The sequence below is a fragment of the Agelaius phoeniceus genome, chromosome 7, assembly GCF_051311805.1.
Source record: "Agelaius phoeniceus isolate bAgePho1 chromosome 7, bAgePho1.hap1, whole genome shotgun sequence".
Lineage (NCBI taxonomy): Eukaryota > Metazoa > Chordata > Aves > Passeriformes > Icteridae > Agelaius > Agelaius phoeniceus.
Genome location: NC_135271.1, coordinates 49,146,810 through 49,167,997, shown reverse-complemented (window position 1 = coordinate 49,167,997; position 21,188 = coordinate 49,146,810). Strand labels below are relative to the sequence as shown.

The following is a 21,188-nucleotide window of genomic DNA, read 5'->3' as shown; positions in this document are numbered from 1 at the left end:
ACTGCTTTGGGGTTTCCTGACTGCTTTGGGGTTTCCTGGCCATTTTTGGGGTTTCCTGGCCATTTTTGGGATTCCCTTTTGGGATTTCCTGGCCGATTTTGGGATTCCCTGCTGTCTTTGGGATTTCCTGGCCATTTTGGGGATTTCCCTGCTGGTTTTGAGGTTTCCTGGCCATTTTTGGGGTTTCCTGACTGCTTTGGGATTCCCCTGGCCGTCTTTGGGATTTCCTGCTGTCTTGGGGATTTCCCTGCTGGTTTTTGGGTTCCCCTGACCGGTTTTGGGTTTCCTGGCTGTTTTTGGGGTTTCCTGGCTGCTTTTGGGATTCCTGGCTGCTTTTGGGATTCCCTGACTGGTTCTTGGGATTCCCTGACGGTTTCTTGAGATTTCCCTGCCGGTTTTGGGGTTTCCTGGCTACTTTTGGGATTTCCTGACTGTTTTTTGGGTTTCTTTGCTGGTTTTGGGATTTCCCAACTGGTTTTTGGGATTTCCTGGCCAGTTTTGGGATTTCCTTCTGTCTTTGCAATTGCCTGGCCACTTTTGGGTTTCCTGGCCGCTTTTAGGTTTCCCTGCTCTCTTTGTGGTTTCCCTGCTGTCTTTGGGGTTCCCTGGCCGCTTTTGGGATTCCCTGGCCACTTTTGGGTTTCCTGGCTGCTTTTAGGTTTCCTTGTTGTCTTTGGGGTTTCCTGGCCGCTTTAGGTTTCCCTGCTGTCTTTGGAGTTTCCCTGCTGTCTTTTAGGTTTCCCTGCTGTCTTTGGAGTTTCCCTGCTGTCTTTTAGGTTTCCCTGCCGCTTTTGGGATTCCTTGGCCGCTTTTGGGATTCCCTGGCCGCTTTTGGGATTCCCTGGCTGCTTTTAGGTTTCCCTGCTGTCTTTGGGGTTTCCCTGCTGTCTTTGGGGTTTCCCTGCTGTCTTTGGGGTTTCCCTGCTGTCTTTGGGATTTCCCTGCTGTCTTTTGGGATTCCCTAACCGCTTTTAGGTTTCCCTGCTCTCTTTTAGGTTTCCCTGCTATCTTTGTGGTTTCCCTGCTCTCTTTGTGGTTTCCCTGCTATCTTTGGGATTTCCCTGCTCTCTTTTAGGTTTCCCTGCTATCTTTGTGTTTCCCTGCTCTCTTTGTGTGTTTCCCTGCTGTCTATCTTTGGGGTTTCCCTGCTATCTCTGTGGTTTCCCTGCTCTCTTTTAGGTTTCCCTGCTATCTTTGTGGTTTCCCTGCTCTCTTTGGGATTTCCCGGCTCTCTTTGGGATTTCCCTGCTCTCTTTGTGATTTCCCTGCTCTCTTTATATTTCCCTGCTCTGTGTTTCCCTGCTCTCTCTGTGTGTTTCCCTGCTGTCTCTGTGTCCCCTGACCTCTCTCGGCTCCCCTGCAGCTCCCAGGACGGTGTGGCCGGACGAGCTGATGGGTCCCTTCGGGCCGCAGGACCAGCGCTTCCAGCTGCCGGGGCACATGGGCTTCGGCTGCCACCTGCACGGCACCGCCCCCCAGAGAGCCCGGCCCGCCCCCAGCCTGCCCGACCTCCTGGCCGAGCCCTCGGCCGGCGACAGGCACGAGTTTGTCATGGCCCAGTGCATCAGCGAGTTCCAGGTGAGAGCAGCCCCTGGTGTGGGCATTCCCTGACCCATCCCTTCGCCCAGGGGATGCTCCTGGGGAGCTGAGAAGCCCCAGAGGAAAAGGAGAACAGTCCTGGTCTGGTTTATCATTATTTGCTTTGGAATGTGGTTGGACACTGTTTACCCACAGGTGATGGTTTCATGTGAATTGTTTTGTCTGAATGGCCAGTCAGGGCCAAGCTGTATTGAGGCTCTGGAAAGAGCTGAGTTTTATAATTTTAACCTTCTGTAAGTAGCCTTTCTGTATTCTTTAGTGTAGTTTAGTACAGCATTCTTTAATGTAATATAGGATCTTAAAGTTATAAATAAGCCTTAGAGAACATGGAGTCAGATCCTTCCTTTCTTTCCTTTCCCTTTCCTTTCCCTTTCCTTTCCCTTTCCTTTTCCTTTCCCTTTCCTTTCCCTTTCCTTTCCCTTTCCTTTCCCTTTCCTTTCCCTTTCCTTTCCCTTTCCTTTCCCTTTCCTTTCCCTTTCCTTTCCCTTTCCTTTCCCTTCCTTTCCCTTCCTTTCCCTTCCTCTTCCACCACTCCTTTCCCTTTCCCCCTTTCCCTTTCCCCCTTCCCCTTTTCCCCTTTCCCTTTCCCCCTTTCCCTTTCCCCCTTTCCCTTCCCCCTTTCCCTTTCCCCCTTTCCTTTCCCCCTTTCCCTTTCCCCCTTTCCCTTTCCCCCTTTCCCTTTCCCCCTTTCCCTTTCCCCCTTTCCCTTTCCCCCTTTCCCTTTCCCCCTTTCCCCTTTCCCCCTTCCCCTTTCCCCCTTCCCTTTCCCCCTTCCCTTTCCCCCTTCCCTTTCCCCCTTCCCTTTCCCCCTTCCCTTTCCCCCTTTCCTTTCCCCTTTCCCCTTTCCCCTTTCCCCTTCCCCTTTCCCCTTCCCCTTTCCCCTTCCCCTTTCCCCTTCCCCTTTCCCCCTTTCCTTTCCCCCTTTCCTTTCCCCCTTTCCTTTCCCCCTTTCCTTTCCCCCTTTCCTTTCCCCCTTTCCTTTCCCCCTTTCCTTTCCCCCTTCCCTTTTCCCTTTCCTCTTTCCCCTTCCCTTTCCCCTTTCCCCTTTCCCTTTCCCCTTTCCCTTTCCCCCTTTCCCTTTCCCCCTTTCCCTTTCCCCCTTTCCCTTTCCCCCTTTCCCTTTCCCCCTTTCCCTTTCCCCCTTTCCCTTTCCCCCTTTCCCTTTCCCCCTTTCCCTTTCCCCCTTTTCCCTTTCCCCCTTTTCCCTTTCCCCCTTTTCCCTTTCCCCCTTTTCCCTTTCCCCCTTTTCCCTTTCCCCCTTTTCCCTTTCCCCCTTTTCCCTTTCCCCCTTTTCCCTTTCCCCCTTTTCCCTTTCCCCCTTTTCCCTTTCCCCCTTTTCCCTTTCCCCCTTTTCTTTCCCCTTCCCTTTCCCCTTTCCCTTTCCCCTTCCTTCCCTAGCAACCCCCTGCATGTGGAACAAGCACAACTCTCTTCTTCCTCAAAAAGGATTTTTCTGCACTATTTTCTGCCACAAGAAACTGCCTCAAGGTGGTTCTTTTTTAGGAGAAAAAGATTTCAGACTGTTTTGAAGCAGCATTTTAGGAGTGATTAATGGGAAGATTTCAGTCCCCAAACCTGCTGTTGGCCAAGTCTCACCACCTTTTACCCTGTAAAGTTGAAATGTCTCTCAGTATTTTAGTTCATGGATCTGGATTTGCAAAGTTTAGGCAATATTTAGTTCTGAAAACCATGGAATTCACAGAGGAATCCCTCAACCTCATAATGAGAGACTCATCATTGTAAAATTGAATTTTCCTTCAGTATTTTATTTCATGAATCTGGATTTGCAAAGCTTGGGCAATGTTTAGTTCTAAAAATCCTGGAATTCACCCAGAAATCCCCCAATCTCACAATGATTCATCTGCATGAACACACCCAGTAAAATTGGAATTTTCCTTCAGGATTTTAGTTCATGGATCTGGATTTGCAAAGTTTGGGCAATGTTTAGTTCTGAAAACCATGGAATTCACCCAGAAATCCCCCAATCTCACAATGATTCATCATTATGAATCCACCCAGTAAAATTGGAATTTTCCTTCAGGATTTTAGTTCATGGATCTGGATTTGCAAAGCTTGGGTAATGTTTAGTTCTAAAAACCATGGAATTCATAGAGGAATCCCTCAACCTCATAATGAGAAATTCATCATTGTAAAATTGAATTTTCTTTCAGTATTTTATTTCATGGATCTGGATTTGCAAAGCTTGGGCAATGTTTAGTTCTAAAAATCCTGGAATTCATCCAGAAATCCCCCAATTTCTAATCTCTCATTATGAGAGGATTCTGGCAGTGTTGCAGATTCATCTGTATGAATCCACCCAGTAAAACTGGAATTTTCCTTCAGGATTTTAGTTCATGGATCTGGATTTGCAAAGCTTGGGCAATATTTAGTTCTAAAAATCCTGGAATTCACCCAGAAATCCCCCAATCTCTCAATGATTCATCATTATGAATCCACCCAGTAAAATTGGAATTTTCCTTCAGTATTTTATTTCATGGATCTGGATTTGCAAAGTTTAGGCAATATTTAGTTCTAAAAACCATGGAATTCACCCAGAAATTCCCCAATCTCACAATGATTCATCTGTATGAATCCACCCAGTAAAATTGGAATTTTCCTTCAGGATTTTAATTCATGGATCTGGATTTGCAAAGCTTGGGCAATATTTAGTTCTAAAAACCATGGAATTCACAGAGGAATCCCTCAACCTCATAATGAGAAATTCATCATTGTAAAATTGAATTTTGTTTCAGTATTTTATTTCATGGATCTGGATTTGCAAAGCTTGGGCAATGTTTAGTTCCAAAAATCCTGGAATTCACCCAGAAATCCCCCAATCTCACAATGATTCCTCATTATGAATCCACCCAGTAAAATTGGAATTTTCCTTCAGGATTTTAGTTCATGGATCTGGATTTGCAAAGCTTGGGCAATATTTAGTTCCAAAAATCCTGGAATTCACCCAGAAATCCCCCAATTTATAATCTCTCATTATGAGAGGATTCTGGCAGTGTTGCAGATTCATCTGTATGAATCCACCCAGTAAAATTGAAATTTTCCTTCAGGATTTTAGTTCATGGATCTGGATTTGCAAAGTTTTGGGCAATATTTAGTTCTAAAAACCATGGAATTCACAGAGGAATCCCTCAACCTCATAATGAGAGACTCATCATTGTAAAATTGAAATTTCTTTCAGTATTTTATTTCATGGACCTGGATTTGCAAAGCTTGGGCAATGTTTAGTTCTAAAAACCATGGAATTCACCCAGAAATCCCCCAATCTCACAATGATTCATCTGCATGAATCCACCCAGTAAAATTGAAATTTTCCTTCAGGATTTTAGTTCATGGATCTGGATTTGCAAAGCTTGGGCAATGTTTAGTTCTAAAAATCCTGGAATTCACCCAGAAATCCCCCAATTTCTAATCTCTCATTATGAGAGGATTCTGGCAGTGTTGCAGATTCATCTGTATGAATCCACCCAGTAAAACTGGAATTTTCCTTCAGGATTTTATTTCATGGACCTGGATTTGCAAAGTTTGGGCAATGTTTAGTTCCAAAAACCATGGAATTCATCCAGAAATCCCCCAATCTCACAATGATTCATCTGTATGAATCCACCCAGAAAAATTGGAATTTTCCTTCAGGATTTTATTTCATGGATCTGGATTTGCAAAGCTTGGGCAATGTTTAGTTCCAAAAACCATGGAATTGACTCAGAAATCCCCCAATCTCACAAAGATTCATCATTATAAATCCACCCAGAAAAATTGGAATTTTCCTTCAGGATTTTATTTCATGGATCTGGATTTGCAAAGTTTGGGCAATGTTTAGTTCTAAAACTCCTGGAATTCATTCAGGAATCTCCTAAGCTCCCAATGAGAGATTCATCATTTTCAATCCACCCAGTAAAATTGAATTTTCCTTCAGTATTTTGTATTTTGCAGAGTTTAGGCAAAGTTTAGTTCTAAAAATTCTCTATCTTTTTCTATCTTTTCAGATTTTAAATAACTTCTAGTAACAGTCAATATTGTTAATAATATTATTATTTCAATATTTAATATGAAAAGTGTGAGGTGCCAGTGCAAATCACCTGGAGCTGCTGGAGTGTATCTGATCACTAAACCCTATTTTGCTGCACAGAGTTATTCCTGTTGGATATTAACAGTGAAAAATTGAATTTTTCTGGTTTTTAGGGTTCTGATGCTCCCCAGAAGCAGCAGATCAATAATGCTGAGACCTACTTTGAAAATGCCAAGGTGGAATGTGCAGTGCAAGCCTGTCCTGAGCTGCTGAGAAAAGGTTCATTTGGATTTCCAGTCAAGAAATTCAACTTTTCTATGTAAAACCAGTGAATGGCCATGCTCTACCACAGATTGTGGCATAGAAAATTAATTCAGAATTAATCAGTACCAAAATCCCTTTGGATAGAATGGAAACCAAGTGCTGTTGGCGTTATTTAATTTAATAATTTTAATTTAAAATTAATTAAAAAATATTTGGTATTGATAATATTTAATATTTCATTTAAATGTAATTTTTAATTGTTTTAGTGCCAGGGAAATTCTGGAGTTAATTCCTTATCCAAAATCCAGTTATGAAATCCTTTGGAATTGCTGAACAAAACAACAAATGGGAACCAGGAAACTTCTGAATTTGTGGTTTTAACTTATTCAGGAAGGAAATGACAGAAATTAAATGGGAATAAAACAGAGTAGAATGGAAACCAAAGCTTTGCTGTTGACAATATCCAATATTTCATTTAAAATGTTATTTTGAGTTGTTGTTTTACTGGGAAATTCTGGAGTTAATTCCTTACCCAAAATCCAGTTATAAATTCCTTTGGAATTGCTAAACAAAACAAATGGGAACCAGGAAATTTCTGCAAGCACTGAATTTCTGGTTTTCATTTATTTGGAAGGAAATGAGCAAAATTAAATGGGAACCATTTAATATCTTTGCAGATTTGAAATAACTTTAGTAACTCTCAATATTGTTAATAATATTATTATTTCAATATCGAATATGAAAATTGTGAAGTGCAAATCATCTGAAACTGCTTGAGTGTATTTAATGAAATTTAATGAATTATTAAATTAAATTAGATTTACTTAAATGGGAGCCATTTAATTATATAAAAAGAAAAATAGTAACAAAATAGGAGATGAAATGGGAACAATTTAATTAAATAAAAAGAAAAAATAACAGAATAGGAGAGGAAATGGGAACAATTTAATTAAATAAAAAGTAAAAATAGTAACAGAATAGGAGATGAAATGGGAACAACTTAATTAAATATAAAGTAAAAATAATAAAAAAATAGGAGGGGAAATGGGAACAATTTAATTAAATAAAAAGTAAAAATAATAACAAAATAGGAGAGGAAATGGGAACAATTTAAGTAAATAAAAAGTAATAATAACAGAATAGGAGAGGAAATGGGAACAATTTAATTAAATAAAAAGTAAAAATAATCAAAATAAATAATAATTTTAAATTAATAATAATATAAATATATTTATATAATTTAATATATAAATTAGAAATATATTCATATAATTTAATATATAGATTATATATGAAATATATAAAAATTATATATAAATTATAAACTTAATGTATAATTTAATATATAAATCGCTGTAATTTAATATATAAAGTATATAAGTAGATGTTTATATAAGTAATATAAATATATGTGTATATTTTAATATAGAAATATTTATTTATATATTAAAATATACACATATACTTATATATATAAATAGAATTATTTTTATTCTATAAAATTATTACAATAAATAAAAAATGAAAATGAAATTAAGTAATTTAAGAAGGGAGATGTGCCTGTGGTGTTGCTGTGGGTGGGAGGGCAGGCTGCCATGGCAGGGCAGGACCAACTCTGCTTTTCCCCACGTTCAGATTTCCAGTCGCTGTTCCCGGAGGTGAGGCCCAAGCGCCTGACTGTGCTCACCGTCACCCAGAGGAGCCAGCACGACATGAGCGTGTGGAGCCAGGAGGTGGAGGAGGAGAGGGAGATGCTCCTGGAAAATGTCAGCTCATTCACTAACCTGCCCCACTTCAAATCCTATTGCAGTCCTGAGAGATAGATATAGTATAGATCTATATTTGATATATATAGAGAGATATAATATAGATCCATATTCGATATATATAGAGAGAGATATAATGTAGCTCCATATTCAATATATAGAGAGATATCTAATATAGATCGATATTCAATATATATAGAGAGAGATATAATATAGATCCATATTCGATATATATAGAGAGATATATAATATAGCTCCATATTTGATATATGTAGAGAGATATAATATAGATCCATATTTGATATATATATAGAGATATATAATATAGCTCCATATTCGATATATATAGAGAGATATAATATAGATCCATATTTGATATATATATAGAGATATATAATATAGCTCCATATTCTATATATATAGAGAGATATAATATAGATCCATATTTGATATATATAGAGAGATATATAACATAGCTCCATATTCGATATATATATAGAGAGAGATATAATATAGATCCATACACCGTCACCCAGAGGAGCCAGCACGACATGAGCGTGTGGAGCCAGGAGGTGGAGGAGGAGAGGGAGATGCTCCTGGAAAATGTCAGCTCATTCACTAACCAGCCCCACTTCAAATCCTATTGCAGTCCTGAGAGATAGAGAGAGAGATATAGTATAGATCCATATTTGATATATAGAGAGAGAGATATAATATAGATCCATATTCGATATAGATATATAGATATATAATATAGCTCCATATTTGATATATATAGAGAGATATATAATATAGCTCCATATTTGATATATATAGAGATATAGATCCATATTCGATATATATAGAGAGATATATAATATAGTTCCATATGTGATATATATATAGAGAGATATAATATAGATCCATATTTGATATATATAGAGAGAGATATAATATAGATCCATATTTGATACATATAGAGAGATATATAATATAGCTCCATATTCAATATATATATAGAGAAATATATGATATAGATCCATACACTGTCACCCAGAGGAGCCAGCACGACATGAGCGTGTGGAGCCAGGAGGTGGAGGAGGAGAGGGAGATGCTCCTGGAAAATGTCAGCTCATTCACTAACCTGCCCCACTTCAAATCCTATTGCAGTCCTGAGAGATAGAGAGATAGATATAGTATAGATCCATATTCGATATATATAGAGAGAGATATAATATAGATCCATATTCGATATATACATATAGAGATATAATATAGATCCATATTCGATCTATATAGAGATATAATATAGCTCCATATTTGATATATATAGATATAATATAGATCCATATTTGATATATATAGAGATATAATATAGCTCCATATTTGATATATATAGAGAGAGATATAATATAGATCCATATTTGATATATATAGAGAGATATAATATAGATCCATATTTGATATATATAGAGAGAGATATAATATAGATCCATATTCGATATATATATAGAGAGATATAATATAGATCCATATTTGATATATATAGAGAGAGATATAATATAGCTCCATATTTGATATATAGAGAGAGAGATATAGATCCATATTCGATATATATAGAGAGATATATAATATAGATCCATATTTGATATATATAGAGATATAATATAGCTCCATATTTGATATATATAGAGAGATATATAATATAGCTCCATATTTGATATAGAGAGAGATATAGATCCATATTCGATATATATAGAGAGATATATAATATAGTTCCATATATGATATATATATAGAGAGATATAATATAGATCCATATTTGATATATATAGAGAGAGATATAATATAGATCCATATTTGATACATATAGAGAGATATATAATATAGCTCCATATTCAATATATATATAGAGAAATATATGATATAGATCCATACACTGTCACCCAGAGGAGCCAGCACGACATGAGCGTGTGGAGCCAGGAGGTGGAGGAGGAGAGGGAGATGCTCCTGGAAAATGTCAGCTCATTCACTAACCTGCCCCACTTCAAATCCTATTGCAGTCCTGAGAGATAGAGAGAGAGATATAGGATAGATCCATATTCGATATATAGAGAGAGATATAATATAGCTCCATATTTGATATATATAGAGAGATATAATATAGATCCATATTCGATATATAGAGAGATATATAATATAGATCCATATTCGATATATATAGAGAGGTATATAATATAGCTCCATATTCAATATATATAGAGAGATATATAATATAGCTCCATATTCGATATATATATAGAGAGATATAATATAGATCCATACACCGTCACCCAGAGGAGCCAGCACGACATGAGCGTGTGGAGCCAGGAGGTGGAGGAGGAGAGGGAGATGCTCCTGGAAAATGTCAGCTCATTCACTAACCTGCCGCACTTCAAATCCTATTGCACTCCTGAGAGATAGAGAGAGATATAATATAGATCCATATTTGATATATACATATAGAGATATAATATAGATCCATATTTGATATATACATATAGAGATATAATATAGATCCATATTCGATATATATATAGAGATATAATATAGCTCCATATTCGATATATATAGAGAGAGATATAATATAGCTCCATATTCGATATATATAGAGAGAGATATAATATAGCTCCATTTTTGATATATATAGAGAGATATAATATAGCTCCATATTTGATATATATAGGGAGATATAATATAGATCCATATTTGATATATATAGAGATATAATATAGCTCCATATTTGATATATATAGAGAGATATATAATATAGATCCATATTTGATATATATAGAGAGAGATATAATGTAGCTCCATATTCGATATATAGAGAGATATATAATATAGCTCCATATTTGATATAGATAGATATAATATAGATCTACATTGTATAGATAAATATAAATATAATATAGATCCATATTTGATATATATAGAGAGCTATATATAATATAGCTCCATATTCTATATATCTAAATAGATATAGATATAATATAGATCTATATTATATAGATAGATGTATGTAATATAGCTCCATATTTTATATATAGAGAGATATATATATAACATAGATCCATATTATATATATAGATGTGATATAGATCTATATTATATATATAGAAATATATAATATAGATCCATATTCTATGTATAGAGAGAGGTATATATAATATAGGTCCATATTCAATATATATAGAGAGATATATAATATAGCTCTATATTCTGTAGATATATAGATGAATATAATATAGATCTGTATTATATAGATAGATATGATATAAATCCACAGTCTATATATATAGATATATATAATATAGATCCATATTTTTATATATATTATAGATCCATATTCTATATATAGAGATATGTACATATAATATAGATCCATATTCAATATATAGAGGTGTGTATATATAATATAGATCCATATTCAATATATAGAGATATGTGTATATAATATAGATCCATCTTCAATATATATATATAGCTATATAATATAGATCCATATTCAATATACAGAGGTATGTATATATAATATAGCTCTATATTCAATATATATAGAGATATATAATTTAGCTCCATATTATATATATATAGATATGTATAATATAGATCCATGTTTTATATATATATTATAGATCCATATTTTATATATAGAGGTATATATAATTTAGATCCATATTCTCTATATAGAGAGGTATATATAATACAGATCCATATTCTGTATATATAGAGAGATATGTATAATATAGATCCATATTTTTATACATATATTATAGACCCATATCATATATAGAGAGAGATATATATAATTTAGATCCATATTTGATATATAGAGAGATATATATAATATAGATCCCTATTATATATAGAGAGATATGTATATATAATACAGGTCCATCTTTTTATTTATATATTATAGATCCATATTCTATAGATATAGATATATATAATACAGATCCATCTTTTATATTGAGAGAGATATATAATATAGATCCTTATTCTGTATATACAGAGATCTATATAATATAGATCTATATATAATCTAGACCTTTATTACATTATTAAATGTATTATAATAGATTACATTTTTATCTTTAATATTATTTATAATACACTTCTTTATAGTTCTTCATTATTAATTATCATTTACTGTTTAATTCATTTAATTAAGATTCCACTGCACTTTTTACTGGTCAAAAATGTAAAAATCATCAATTTCTCTGGGGTTTTTTTCCACTTTAATGAATGTTTTTAATTCTTTTAACCCCGAATTTCAAAAATGTAAAAATGTGAAAATATGTAAAAAACACCAATTTCTCTGGGGTTTTTTTTCCACTTTAATGAATGTTTTTAATTCTTTTAACCCCGAATTTCAAAAATGTGAAAATATGTAAAAAACACCAATTTCTCTGGGGTTTTTTTTCCACTTTAATGAATGTTTTTAATTCTTTTACCCCGAATTTCAAAAATGTAAAAATGTGAAAATATGTAAAAAACACCAATTTCTCTGGGGCTTTTTCCACTTTAATGAATGTTTTTAATTCTTTTAACCCCGAATTTCAGTTGTGTTTTTTCATCTTAACGTTGTCTTGTTCTTTTACCTCTAGAGGGCTCTGAAAATCCCTTTATTTCCCATTTTCCACCATTTTACCATTTCCCCACCAAGTGTCGCTGTTCACTGCCCTTAGCACCTCAAAAAAAGAACATTTCTGCCTATTCTTTGTAAAATATCCCCAAACCCAGCATTTCATCTGGAATTAAATCATATTTATGCCTGAAATTAATCCAGCTCAAATATTTATTAAACTCACTCTGAGGGACCAGAAGAGATCCTAGATCAGAAGTGTTGTGCCTAAAATTGTGATATTTGGAATTTAATTTACAATTTGGACATAATTAATCATCAGAGCCATCAACCTTCAAAATACAGAATTTACTGGGGGAAATTTGCCTTATTTTGAACTAATACAGAATTTACTTTAAATTCTCTTTATTTTTACTAAATTGAAAATTTCTCTCCTAGTAAATTTTCTTCTTTTGAATTAATACTGAATTTGTTGTTAAATTTCCCTCATTTTTAACTAATACAGAATTTACTGTAAAGGGTAAAATTCCTTCATTTTGAACTAATACAGAATTTACTGTAAAGGGTAAAATTCCTTCATTTTGAACTAATACAGAATTTACTGTAAAGTATAAATTTTCCTTATTTTGAACTAACACAGAATGTACTGTAGATTTCCCTTATTAATATTCATTTGAAATAAGGGTAAAATTCCCTTATTTTGAATTAATACAGAATTTATTGTATTAATACAGAATTTATTGTAACGGGGAAATTTCTTTCATTTTAAACTAACACAGAATTTACTGTAGAGGGTAAAATTCCCTCATTTTGTAATGTTAAGGATAAATTTTCCTTATTTTGAACTAACACAGAATTTACTTTAAAGGGTAAAATTCCCTCATTTTGAACTAATACAGAATTTATTGTAAAGGGGAAATTTCTTTCATTTTAAACTAATACAGAATTTACTTTAAATTCTCTTAATTTTTATTTTTACTAAATTAAAAATTTCTCTCCTAGTAAATTTTCTTCTTTTGAATTAATACTGAATTTGTTGTCAAATTTCCCTCATTTTTAACTAATACAGAATTTACTTTAAAGGGTAAAATTCCTTCATTTTGAACTAACACAGAATTTGCTGTAAAGTATAAATTTTCCTTATTTTGAACTAACACACAATGTACTGTAGATTTCCCTTATTAATATTCATTTGAAATAAGGGTAAAATTCCCTTATTTTGAATTAATACAGAATTTATTGTAAAGGGGAAATTTCTTTCATTTTAAACTAATACAGAATTTACTGTAAAGGGTAAAATTCCCTCATTTTGTATTGTAAAGGATAAATTTTCCTTATTTTGAACTAACACAGAATTTACTCTAAAGGATAAAATTCTTTCATTTTAAACTAACACAGAATTTACTGTAAAGGGGAAAATTCCCTCATTTTGTAATGTAAAGGATAAATTTTCCTTATTTTGAACTGATACAGAATTTCCTGTCAAGGGTAAAATTCTCTCATTTTAAACTAACACAGAATTTACTGTCAAGGATAAAATTCCCTCATTTTGTATTGAAAAGGATAAATTTTCCTTATTTTGAACTAACAGAATTTACTTTAAAGGATAAAATTCCCTTATTTTGAACTAACACAGAATTTACTGTAAAGGGGAAAATTCCCTCATTTTGAACTAATACAAAATTTCCTGTCAATGGTAAAAATTCCCTCATTTTGTATTGTAAAGGATAAATTTTCCTTATTTTGAACTAATACAGAATTTACTGTAAAGGGGAAATTTTCCTTATTTAGAACTAACACAGAATTTACTGTAAAGGGTAAAATTCCCTCCTTTTAAACTAATACAGAATTTACTTTAAAGGGTAAAATTCCCTCATTTTCTATTGAAAAGGATAAATTTTCCTTATTTTGAACTAACAGAATTTACTTTAAAGGGTAAAATTCCCTTATTTTGAACTAACACAGAATTTACTGTAAAGGATAAATTTTCCTTATTTTGAACTGATACAGAATTTCCTGTCAAGGGTAAAATTCCCTCATTTTGAACAAACACAGAATTTACTTTAAAGGGTAAAATTCCCTCATTTTGAACTAACACAGAATTTACTTTAAAGGGTAAAATTCCCTCATTTTGAACTAACACAAAATTCACTGTAAAGGGGAAATTTCCCTCATTTTTAACTAACACAGAATTTGCTATAAAAGGTAAATTTCCCTTATTTTGGACCTGTAAGGGACTGAAGCTGCATAAATCATATTTTTCTAAATTTGAAACCTTGAGCTTTTTAGGGTACTAATTGCAGAGAAAATCCAATTTTTACAACTGGCAGCAAATAAATGATTTTATTTATAACAAGTAAAGTTAGAAAGAATCCATTTTGTGTGATAACCTCATTTGATGCCTTTCTTTTCCCAATTTTTCCCTTCCAGTTCATCAATGGTGCCAAGGAAATCTGCTATGCAATTTCTGCTGAGGGCTACTGGGCTGATTTCATTGATCCATCCTCAGGACTGGCAGTAAGTTCTTTCTTGCAGTAAAATTGGGATTAAATCCAACATTTTCAGGCTAATTCCTTGAATAAATGAGGATGTGTCAGCTGTGAGTGCAGGGCCAGCATTGCCAGGAAATGAAATTGGATTTTAGGGAACTGGAGAAGTTTTATGCCCCAAATCCCTTGGGCACTTTCTGCTGTGCCCAGGTAACTTGGGAACCCTGTGCAGGTGAAGGCTTTAAAAAACCTCATTTTGCACCTCTTAATGATCCCTTTGTCCCCAAAAAAGGAACTTTTTGTTCCTGTGCAACACTGGGAGCTTTCAGTGGGAGATGAGCTTTAGTCTGAGCTCTGCTAAAACCGTATCACAGCTCAAGGGGATGGGGGAAAAGCTCGGCTTAGTGGGGTTGATTTAAAAACACTCCAAAAAGCAGAGATTTATTGTGCCAACAGAGGCAACCAGGGCATGTGTGCAAGGCAGAACAGGCAGGCCAGGGGGGGAGAAGCTGCCCAGAATTCCCTGTCCTGAAAGAATTGGGGATTGATGGAAATGGGGTTTTGCAGGCCAGGGGGGGAGAAGCTGCCCAGAATTCCCTGTCCTGAAAGAATTGGGGATTGATGGGAGTGGGGTTTTATAGGCCAGGGGGGGAGAAGCTGCCCAGAATTCCCTGTCCTGAAAGAATTGGGGATTGATGGAAGGGGGGTTTGGTCTTCAGACTCCAGCAGCAACATCCTGGCCCTGAATCAGGCTGGGGTTTAAGTCAGAAGCTTCATCCTGAGATAAAGAACTGAAATATCTGTGTGCAGCTTAAATACCAGTTCCATTTAAAAAGTTAAATACCAGTTTAATTTAAAAACCTATATACCAGTTCAATTTAAAAACTTATATACCAGTTTCATTTAAAAACTTACATGCCAGTTCAATTTAAAAACTTAGATACCAGTTTCATTTAAAAACTTACATGCCAGTTCAATTTAAAAACTTAAATACCAGTTCAATTAAAAAACTTATATACCAGTTCAGTTTAAAAACTTAAATACCAGTTCAATTTAAAAACTTATATACCAGTTCCATTTAAAAACTTACATGCCAGTTCAATTTAAAAACTTAAACACCAGTTCAATTTAAAAACTTATATACCAGTTCCATTTAAAAACTTAGATACCATTTAAAAACCTATATACCAGTTCAATTTAAAAACTTAGATACCAGTTTCATTTAAAAACTTAAATACCAGTTCAATTTAAAAACTTAAATACCAGTTTAATTTAAAAACTTACATACCAGTTCAATTTAAAAACTTAAGTGCCAGTTCAATTTAAAAACTTAAATGCCAGTTCAATTAAAAAACTTAGATACCAGTTCAATTTAAGAACTTAAGTGCCAGTTCAATTTAAAAACTTAAATGCCAGTTCAATTAAAAAACTTAGATACCAGTTCAATTTAAGAACTTAAATACCAGTTCAATTAAAAAACTTAGATACCAGTTCAATTTAAAAACTTACATACAAATTCAGTTAAAGAACTTAAATACTAGTTTAATTTAAATACCTGTCTGCAACGTAAATATCAGTTTCATTTAAATATCAGTTTCATTTAAATACCTGCTTGCAACTTAAATATCAGTTTCATTTAAATATCAGTTTAATTTAAATATCAGTTTCATTTAAATATCAGTTTAATTTAAATATCAGTTTCCTTTAAATACCTGTCTGCAACTTAAATATCAGTTTAAATACTTAAATACCAGTTTAATTGAAATACTTAAATACCAGTTTAACTTAAGTACCTGTTTGCAACTCAATCACATTTTTGCTCCTCTAACCAACTTTCTTTAGGGTGTTACTGCAAAGTTGAGCTGTTCATTTTTGAATTAATTGAGTTCATTTATTTAGTGGAGTTGTGAATTTTTGAATGAATTCATTTATTTAATGGAGTTGTTCATTTTTGAATTAATTGAGTTAATTTATTTAATGGAGTTGTTCATTTTTGAATTAATTGAGTTCATTTATTTAGTGGAGTTGTGAATTTTTGAATGAATTCATTTATTTAATGGAGTTGTTCATTTTTGAATTCATTGAGTTCATTTATTTAGTGGAGTTGTTAATTTTTGAATTAATTAATTTATTTAGTGGAGTTGTTCATTTTTGAATGAGTTAATTTATTTAATGGAGTTGTTCATTTTTGAATGAATTGAGTTCATTTATTTAGTGGAGTTGTGAATTTTTGCAGTTTCCTAGGAAGTTTCTCTCCTTAGTCCATGTCCCGTTTCCGGCAGGGCTCTGCCCTTAACTCCTCCCAAAGCTGAGGCTGGGACTGGGATTTGAAGGGAAAACCTTTCAAAACTCCACACCTAAAACTCCTCCACGCACCCGAACTCAAGCTCACCTTTCACCCACCCCTCAGAACCTGAAACCCTTGTGGAAAACCTTGGATTTCTTCTTCTTTTCCTTCAGTTTTTCGGGCCTTACAGCAACCGCCCCCTGCTGGAGACCGACGAGCGCTACCGGCACTTGGGCTTTGCCGTGGACGACCTGGGCTGCTGCAAAGTGATCCGGCACCACCTGTGGGGCACCCACGTGCTCGTGGGCAGCATCTTCACCAATGCTGAGCCCGACAGCCCCGTCATGAGGAGGCTCAGTGGCTGCTGAGCCCAACAGCCCCGTCATGAGGAGGCTCAGTGGCTGCTGAGCTCCCTCAGCCCCGTCATGAGGAGGCTCAGTGGCTGCTGAGCCCAACAGCCCCGTCATGAGGAGGCTCAGTGGCTGCTGAGCTCCCTCAGCCCCGTCATGAGGAGGCTCAGTGGCTGCTGAGCTCCCTCAGCCCCGTCATGAGGAGGCTCAGTGGCTGCTGAGCTCCCTCAGTCCCATCATGAGGAGGCTCAGTGGCTGCTGAGCTCCCTCAGCCCCGTCATGAGGAGGCTCAGTGGCTGCTGAGCCCAACAGCCCCGTCATGAGGAGGCTCAGTGGCTGCTGAGCCCAACAGCCCCATCATGAGGAGGCTCAGTGGCTGCTGAGCCCGACAGCCCCGTCATGAGGAGGCTCAGTGGCTGCTGAGCCTGACAGCCCCGTCATGAGGAGGCTCAGTGGCTGCTGAGCTCCCTCAGCCCCATCATGAGGAGGCTCAGTGGCTGCTGAGCCCAACAGCCCCATCATGAGGAGGCTCAGTGGCTGCTGAGCCTGACAGCCCCGTCATGAGGAGGCTCAGTGGCTGCTGAGCCCGACAGCCCCGTCATGAGGAGGCTCAGTGGCTGCTGAGCTCCCTCAGCCCCGTCATGAGGAGGCTCAGTGGCTGCTGAGCTCCCTCAGCCCCGTCATGAGGAGGCTCAGTGGCTGCTGAGCCTGACAGCCCCGTCATGAGGAGGCTCAGTGGCTGCTGAGCTCCCTCAGCCCCATCATGAGGAGGCTCAGTGGCTGCTGAGCCCCCTCAGCCTCCTGCCCCATCTTGGGATGGAGTTCTTGGCTGATCCTCCCTCGGTATGGCCAGGGCTTGCTCACTTCCAAGTGTTCTTAGAGAATAAAAGTAGCTGGTATTTTATTTCTAGGCTTTTGGGAATGTGTGTTCACCACGTGTGGCTTTGGAATAGGGATGGAGAATCAGAGGAGGGATCATTTCCTTTTGAAATTCTCCATCTTCTCTTACCTCAGCAGTGAAATAACTGCTGAGGAATAGGGATGGACAGCGTTGAGAATCAAAGGAGGGATCATTTCCTTTTGAAATTCTCCATCTTCTCTTACATCAAGCAGTGAAATAACTGCTGAGGAATAGGGATGGACAGCGTTGAGAATCAGAGGAGGGAGAGTTTCCTTTTGAAATTCTCCATCTTCTCTTACCTCAGCGGTTCTTTCACTGCTTGATGTAGTGCTTAGAATGCTCTGAAAATGCCACTGAAATTCCCAACAAATCTGCCATTCCTGAAATTAGGAACTGGCAAAAAAAAAAAAAAAAATGGAATGAGTCATAAAATTGTTCTGCCAGAATACAGAACTTAATAAAATCTGGGCTAATCACTCATTTGCTGTTGGAAAATGAGAATGAGGTCAACTTCCAGTGGTCTCCAACTCATCCAGAGACTCCATAAAAACTCCTTAATTACCCTGGAATTACTCATCTCTTACTGTTTCTTGTCTTCATGGTGCTTGGGATTTATTTTCTCAGTATTAGCTAAATATATTTAATTAGTTTATATACCTAAATGTAATTTAAAGTTGCTTTTGTAACTTTCTTAGGTCATTAAATACAAGAAAAAAAAATGAGAGATAATAGGGCAATGCTTGGATCTCATCATTGTTTTCCTGGACTTGGATGCAATTTAGATTTGCCTCTGGAATTTGGAAATTAGTTAGGATCAGTTATTGCAATTAGAGATGTTTCAACAGGAAGGTTCCAGGCTCCCCAGCTCTTACAAAAACACTCAGTCAATGGTGGGAGCAGCAGGGCAGGAATTCCAAGGCTCCTGAAACCCCTGGAATTTCAGTGCCTTGCACTTTGGCTCAGGGGCTGAAGCAATAAAGGAGATTTGGATCCCATCCCAGGCAGTGTGGGGCCATTTTTATGGAGCAGTGGAATCCTTCAGGCTTTATTCCATGGGAATGTGCAGCAGCTCAGGATCCAGGGATTTTACCTCAACCTTTGTTGTTATCCTGGGATAACAGTTTGGGACCCTTTTTTATGGAGCAGTGGGAACCTTTCAGGCTTTATTTCACAGGAATGTGCAGCAGCTCAGTCTGGGTGAGGATCCAGGGATTTTAACTTGATCTTTGCTGTTATCCCAGAAAGTTTGGGACCCTTTTTATGGAGCAGTGGGAATCCTTCAGGCTTAATTCCATGGGAATGTGCAGCAGCTCAGTGTGGGTGAGGATCCAGGGATTTTAACTTGACCTTTGGAGCCATTTTCATGGAGCAATGGGAATCCAGGCTTTATTCCAGCTCAGTGTGGGTGAGGATCCAGGGATTTTACCTTGCCCTTTGCTGTTATCCCAGGCAGTTTGGGACCCTTTATATGGAGCAGTGGAATCCTTCAGGCTTTATTCCATGGGAATGTGCAGCAGCTCAGTGTGGGTGAGGATCCAGGGATTTTACCTCGACCTTTGGTGTTATCCCAGGCACTTTTGGAGCCATTTTCACAGAGCAAAGAGAATCCAGGCTTTATTCCAGCTCAGTGTGGGTGAGAATCCAGGGATTTTAACTTGATCTTTGGTGTTACCCTGGGATAACAGTTTGGGACCCTTTTTATGGAACAGTGGGAATCCTTCAAGCTTAATTCCACAGGAATGTGCAGCAGCTCAGTGTGGCTGAGGATCCAGGGATTTTACCTCGACCTTTGGTGTTATCCCAGGCACTTTTGGAGCCATTTTTATGGAGCAATGAGAATCCAGGCTTTATTCCAGCTCAGTCTGGCTGAGGATCCAGGGATTTTAACTTGATCTTTATTGTTATCCTGGGATAACAGTTTGGGACCCTTTTAATGGAGCAGTGGGAATCCTTCAGGCTTTATTCCACGGGAATGTGCAGCAGCTCAGTGTGGGTGAGGATCCAGGGATTTTCCCCTGACCTTTGGTGTTATCCCAGGCAGTTTGGGACCCTTTTTATGGAGCAGTGGGAATCCTTCAAGCTTAATTCCATGGGAATGTGCAGCAGCTCAGTGTGGCTCAGGATCCAGGGATTTTACCTCAACCTTTGGTGTTATCCCAGGCACTTTTGGAGCCATTTTCACAGAGCAAAGAGAATTCAGGCTTTATTCCAGCTCAGTGTGGCTGAGGATCCAGGGATTTGAACTTGATCTTTATTGTTATCCTGGGATAACAGTTTAGGACCCATGTTTCCTGGAGCAGTGGGAATCCTTCAGACTTTATTCCATGGGAATGTGCAGCAGCTCAGTCTGGCTGAGGATCCAGGGATTTTAACTTGATCTTTGCTGTTATCCCAGGCACTTCTGGAGCCATTTTCATGGAGCAATGGGAATCCAGGCTTTATTCCAGCTCAGTGTGGCTGAGGATCCAGGGATTTTCCCTTGCCCTTTGCTGTTATCCCAGTGTTTCCCAGCCCCATGGATTCCAGACCTGGCCCAGGCTCTCCTGCTTCTCCCCCAGGCTCTAAGCCAGGCCCAGCAAGGCTTTCCTGGCTTTAGGAGCAGCTCCTGGAGCGAGTGCCCCTCTCTGGCCCTGTCACCTGCACTTCATGGCCTGGCTGCATCACAGACAGGGCTGGCAGCTGTTCCCAAAGTTCCCATTCCCAATTCCCAAATTCTCCTGCTGCCCTGCAGTGCTGGCTCTGGATTTTGGGGCAGGACTGATCCCTTTGCCATGGAATTTGTGCTGTGATTCCAGAGCCCAGCCCTGACTGCTGCTCTCCATAAAATCTCTGTTACTCCAAGGATTTTATTCCTATTTTTTTTTTTTCCTTCTTAAGAAGATTAAAGAAGTTGAGAACTGCA

The 21,188-nt window shown here is 37.0% G+C and overlaps 2 protein-coding genes across 9 annotated transcripts in view; one reads left to right on the top strand and one right to left on the bottom strand.

The window, feature by feature from the left end:
* MMADHC (metabolism of cobalamin associated D) overlaps positions 1–21,188 on the top strand; it is a 25,844-nt gene extending 4,656 nt beyond the window's left edge. For 2 of the 8 annotated variants that reach the window (XM_077181780.1, XM_077181784.1), the window contains 6 exons: positions 1,364–1,578; positions 5,797–5,902; positions 7,523–7,653; positions 14,690–14,776; positions 17,209–17,387; positions 17,632–21,188. In XM_077181780.1, coding sequence (XP_077037895.1) covers positions 1,364–1,578; positions 5,797–5,902; positions 7,523–7,653; positions 14,690–14,776; positions 17,209–17,387; positions 17,632–17,647 — 734 coding nt within the window. In that variant the 3' untranslated portion in view covers positions 17,648–21,188. Of the gene's footprint in view, positions 1–1,363; positions 1,579–5,796; positions 5,903–7,522; positions 7,654–14,689; positions 14,777–17,208; positions 17,611–17,631 lie in introns of those variants that run through there. The other 6 variants (XM_077181781.1, XM_077181779.1, XM_077181778.1 and 3 more) reach the window with 6 other exon arrangements.
* Positions 9,570–21,188, bottom strand: part of LYPD6 (LY6/PLAUR domain containing 6) — a 51,584-nt gene continuing 39,965 nt past the window's right edge. Inside the window, exon 5 of the transcript XR_013183117.1 lies at positions 9,570–9,697. The gene's annotated coding sequence lies outside the window, so the exon portion shown is untranslated. The remainder of the gene's footprint in view (positions 9,698–21,188) is intronic.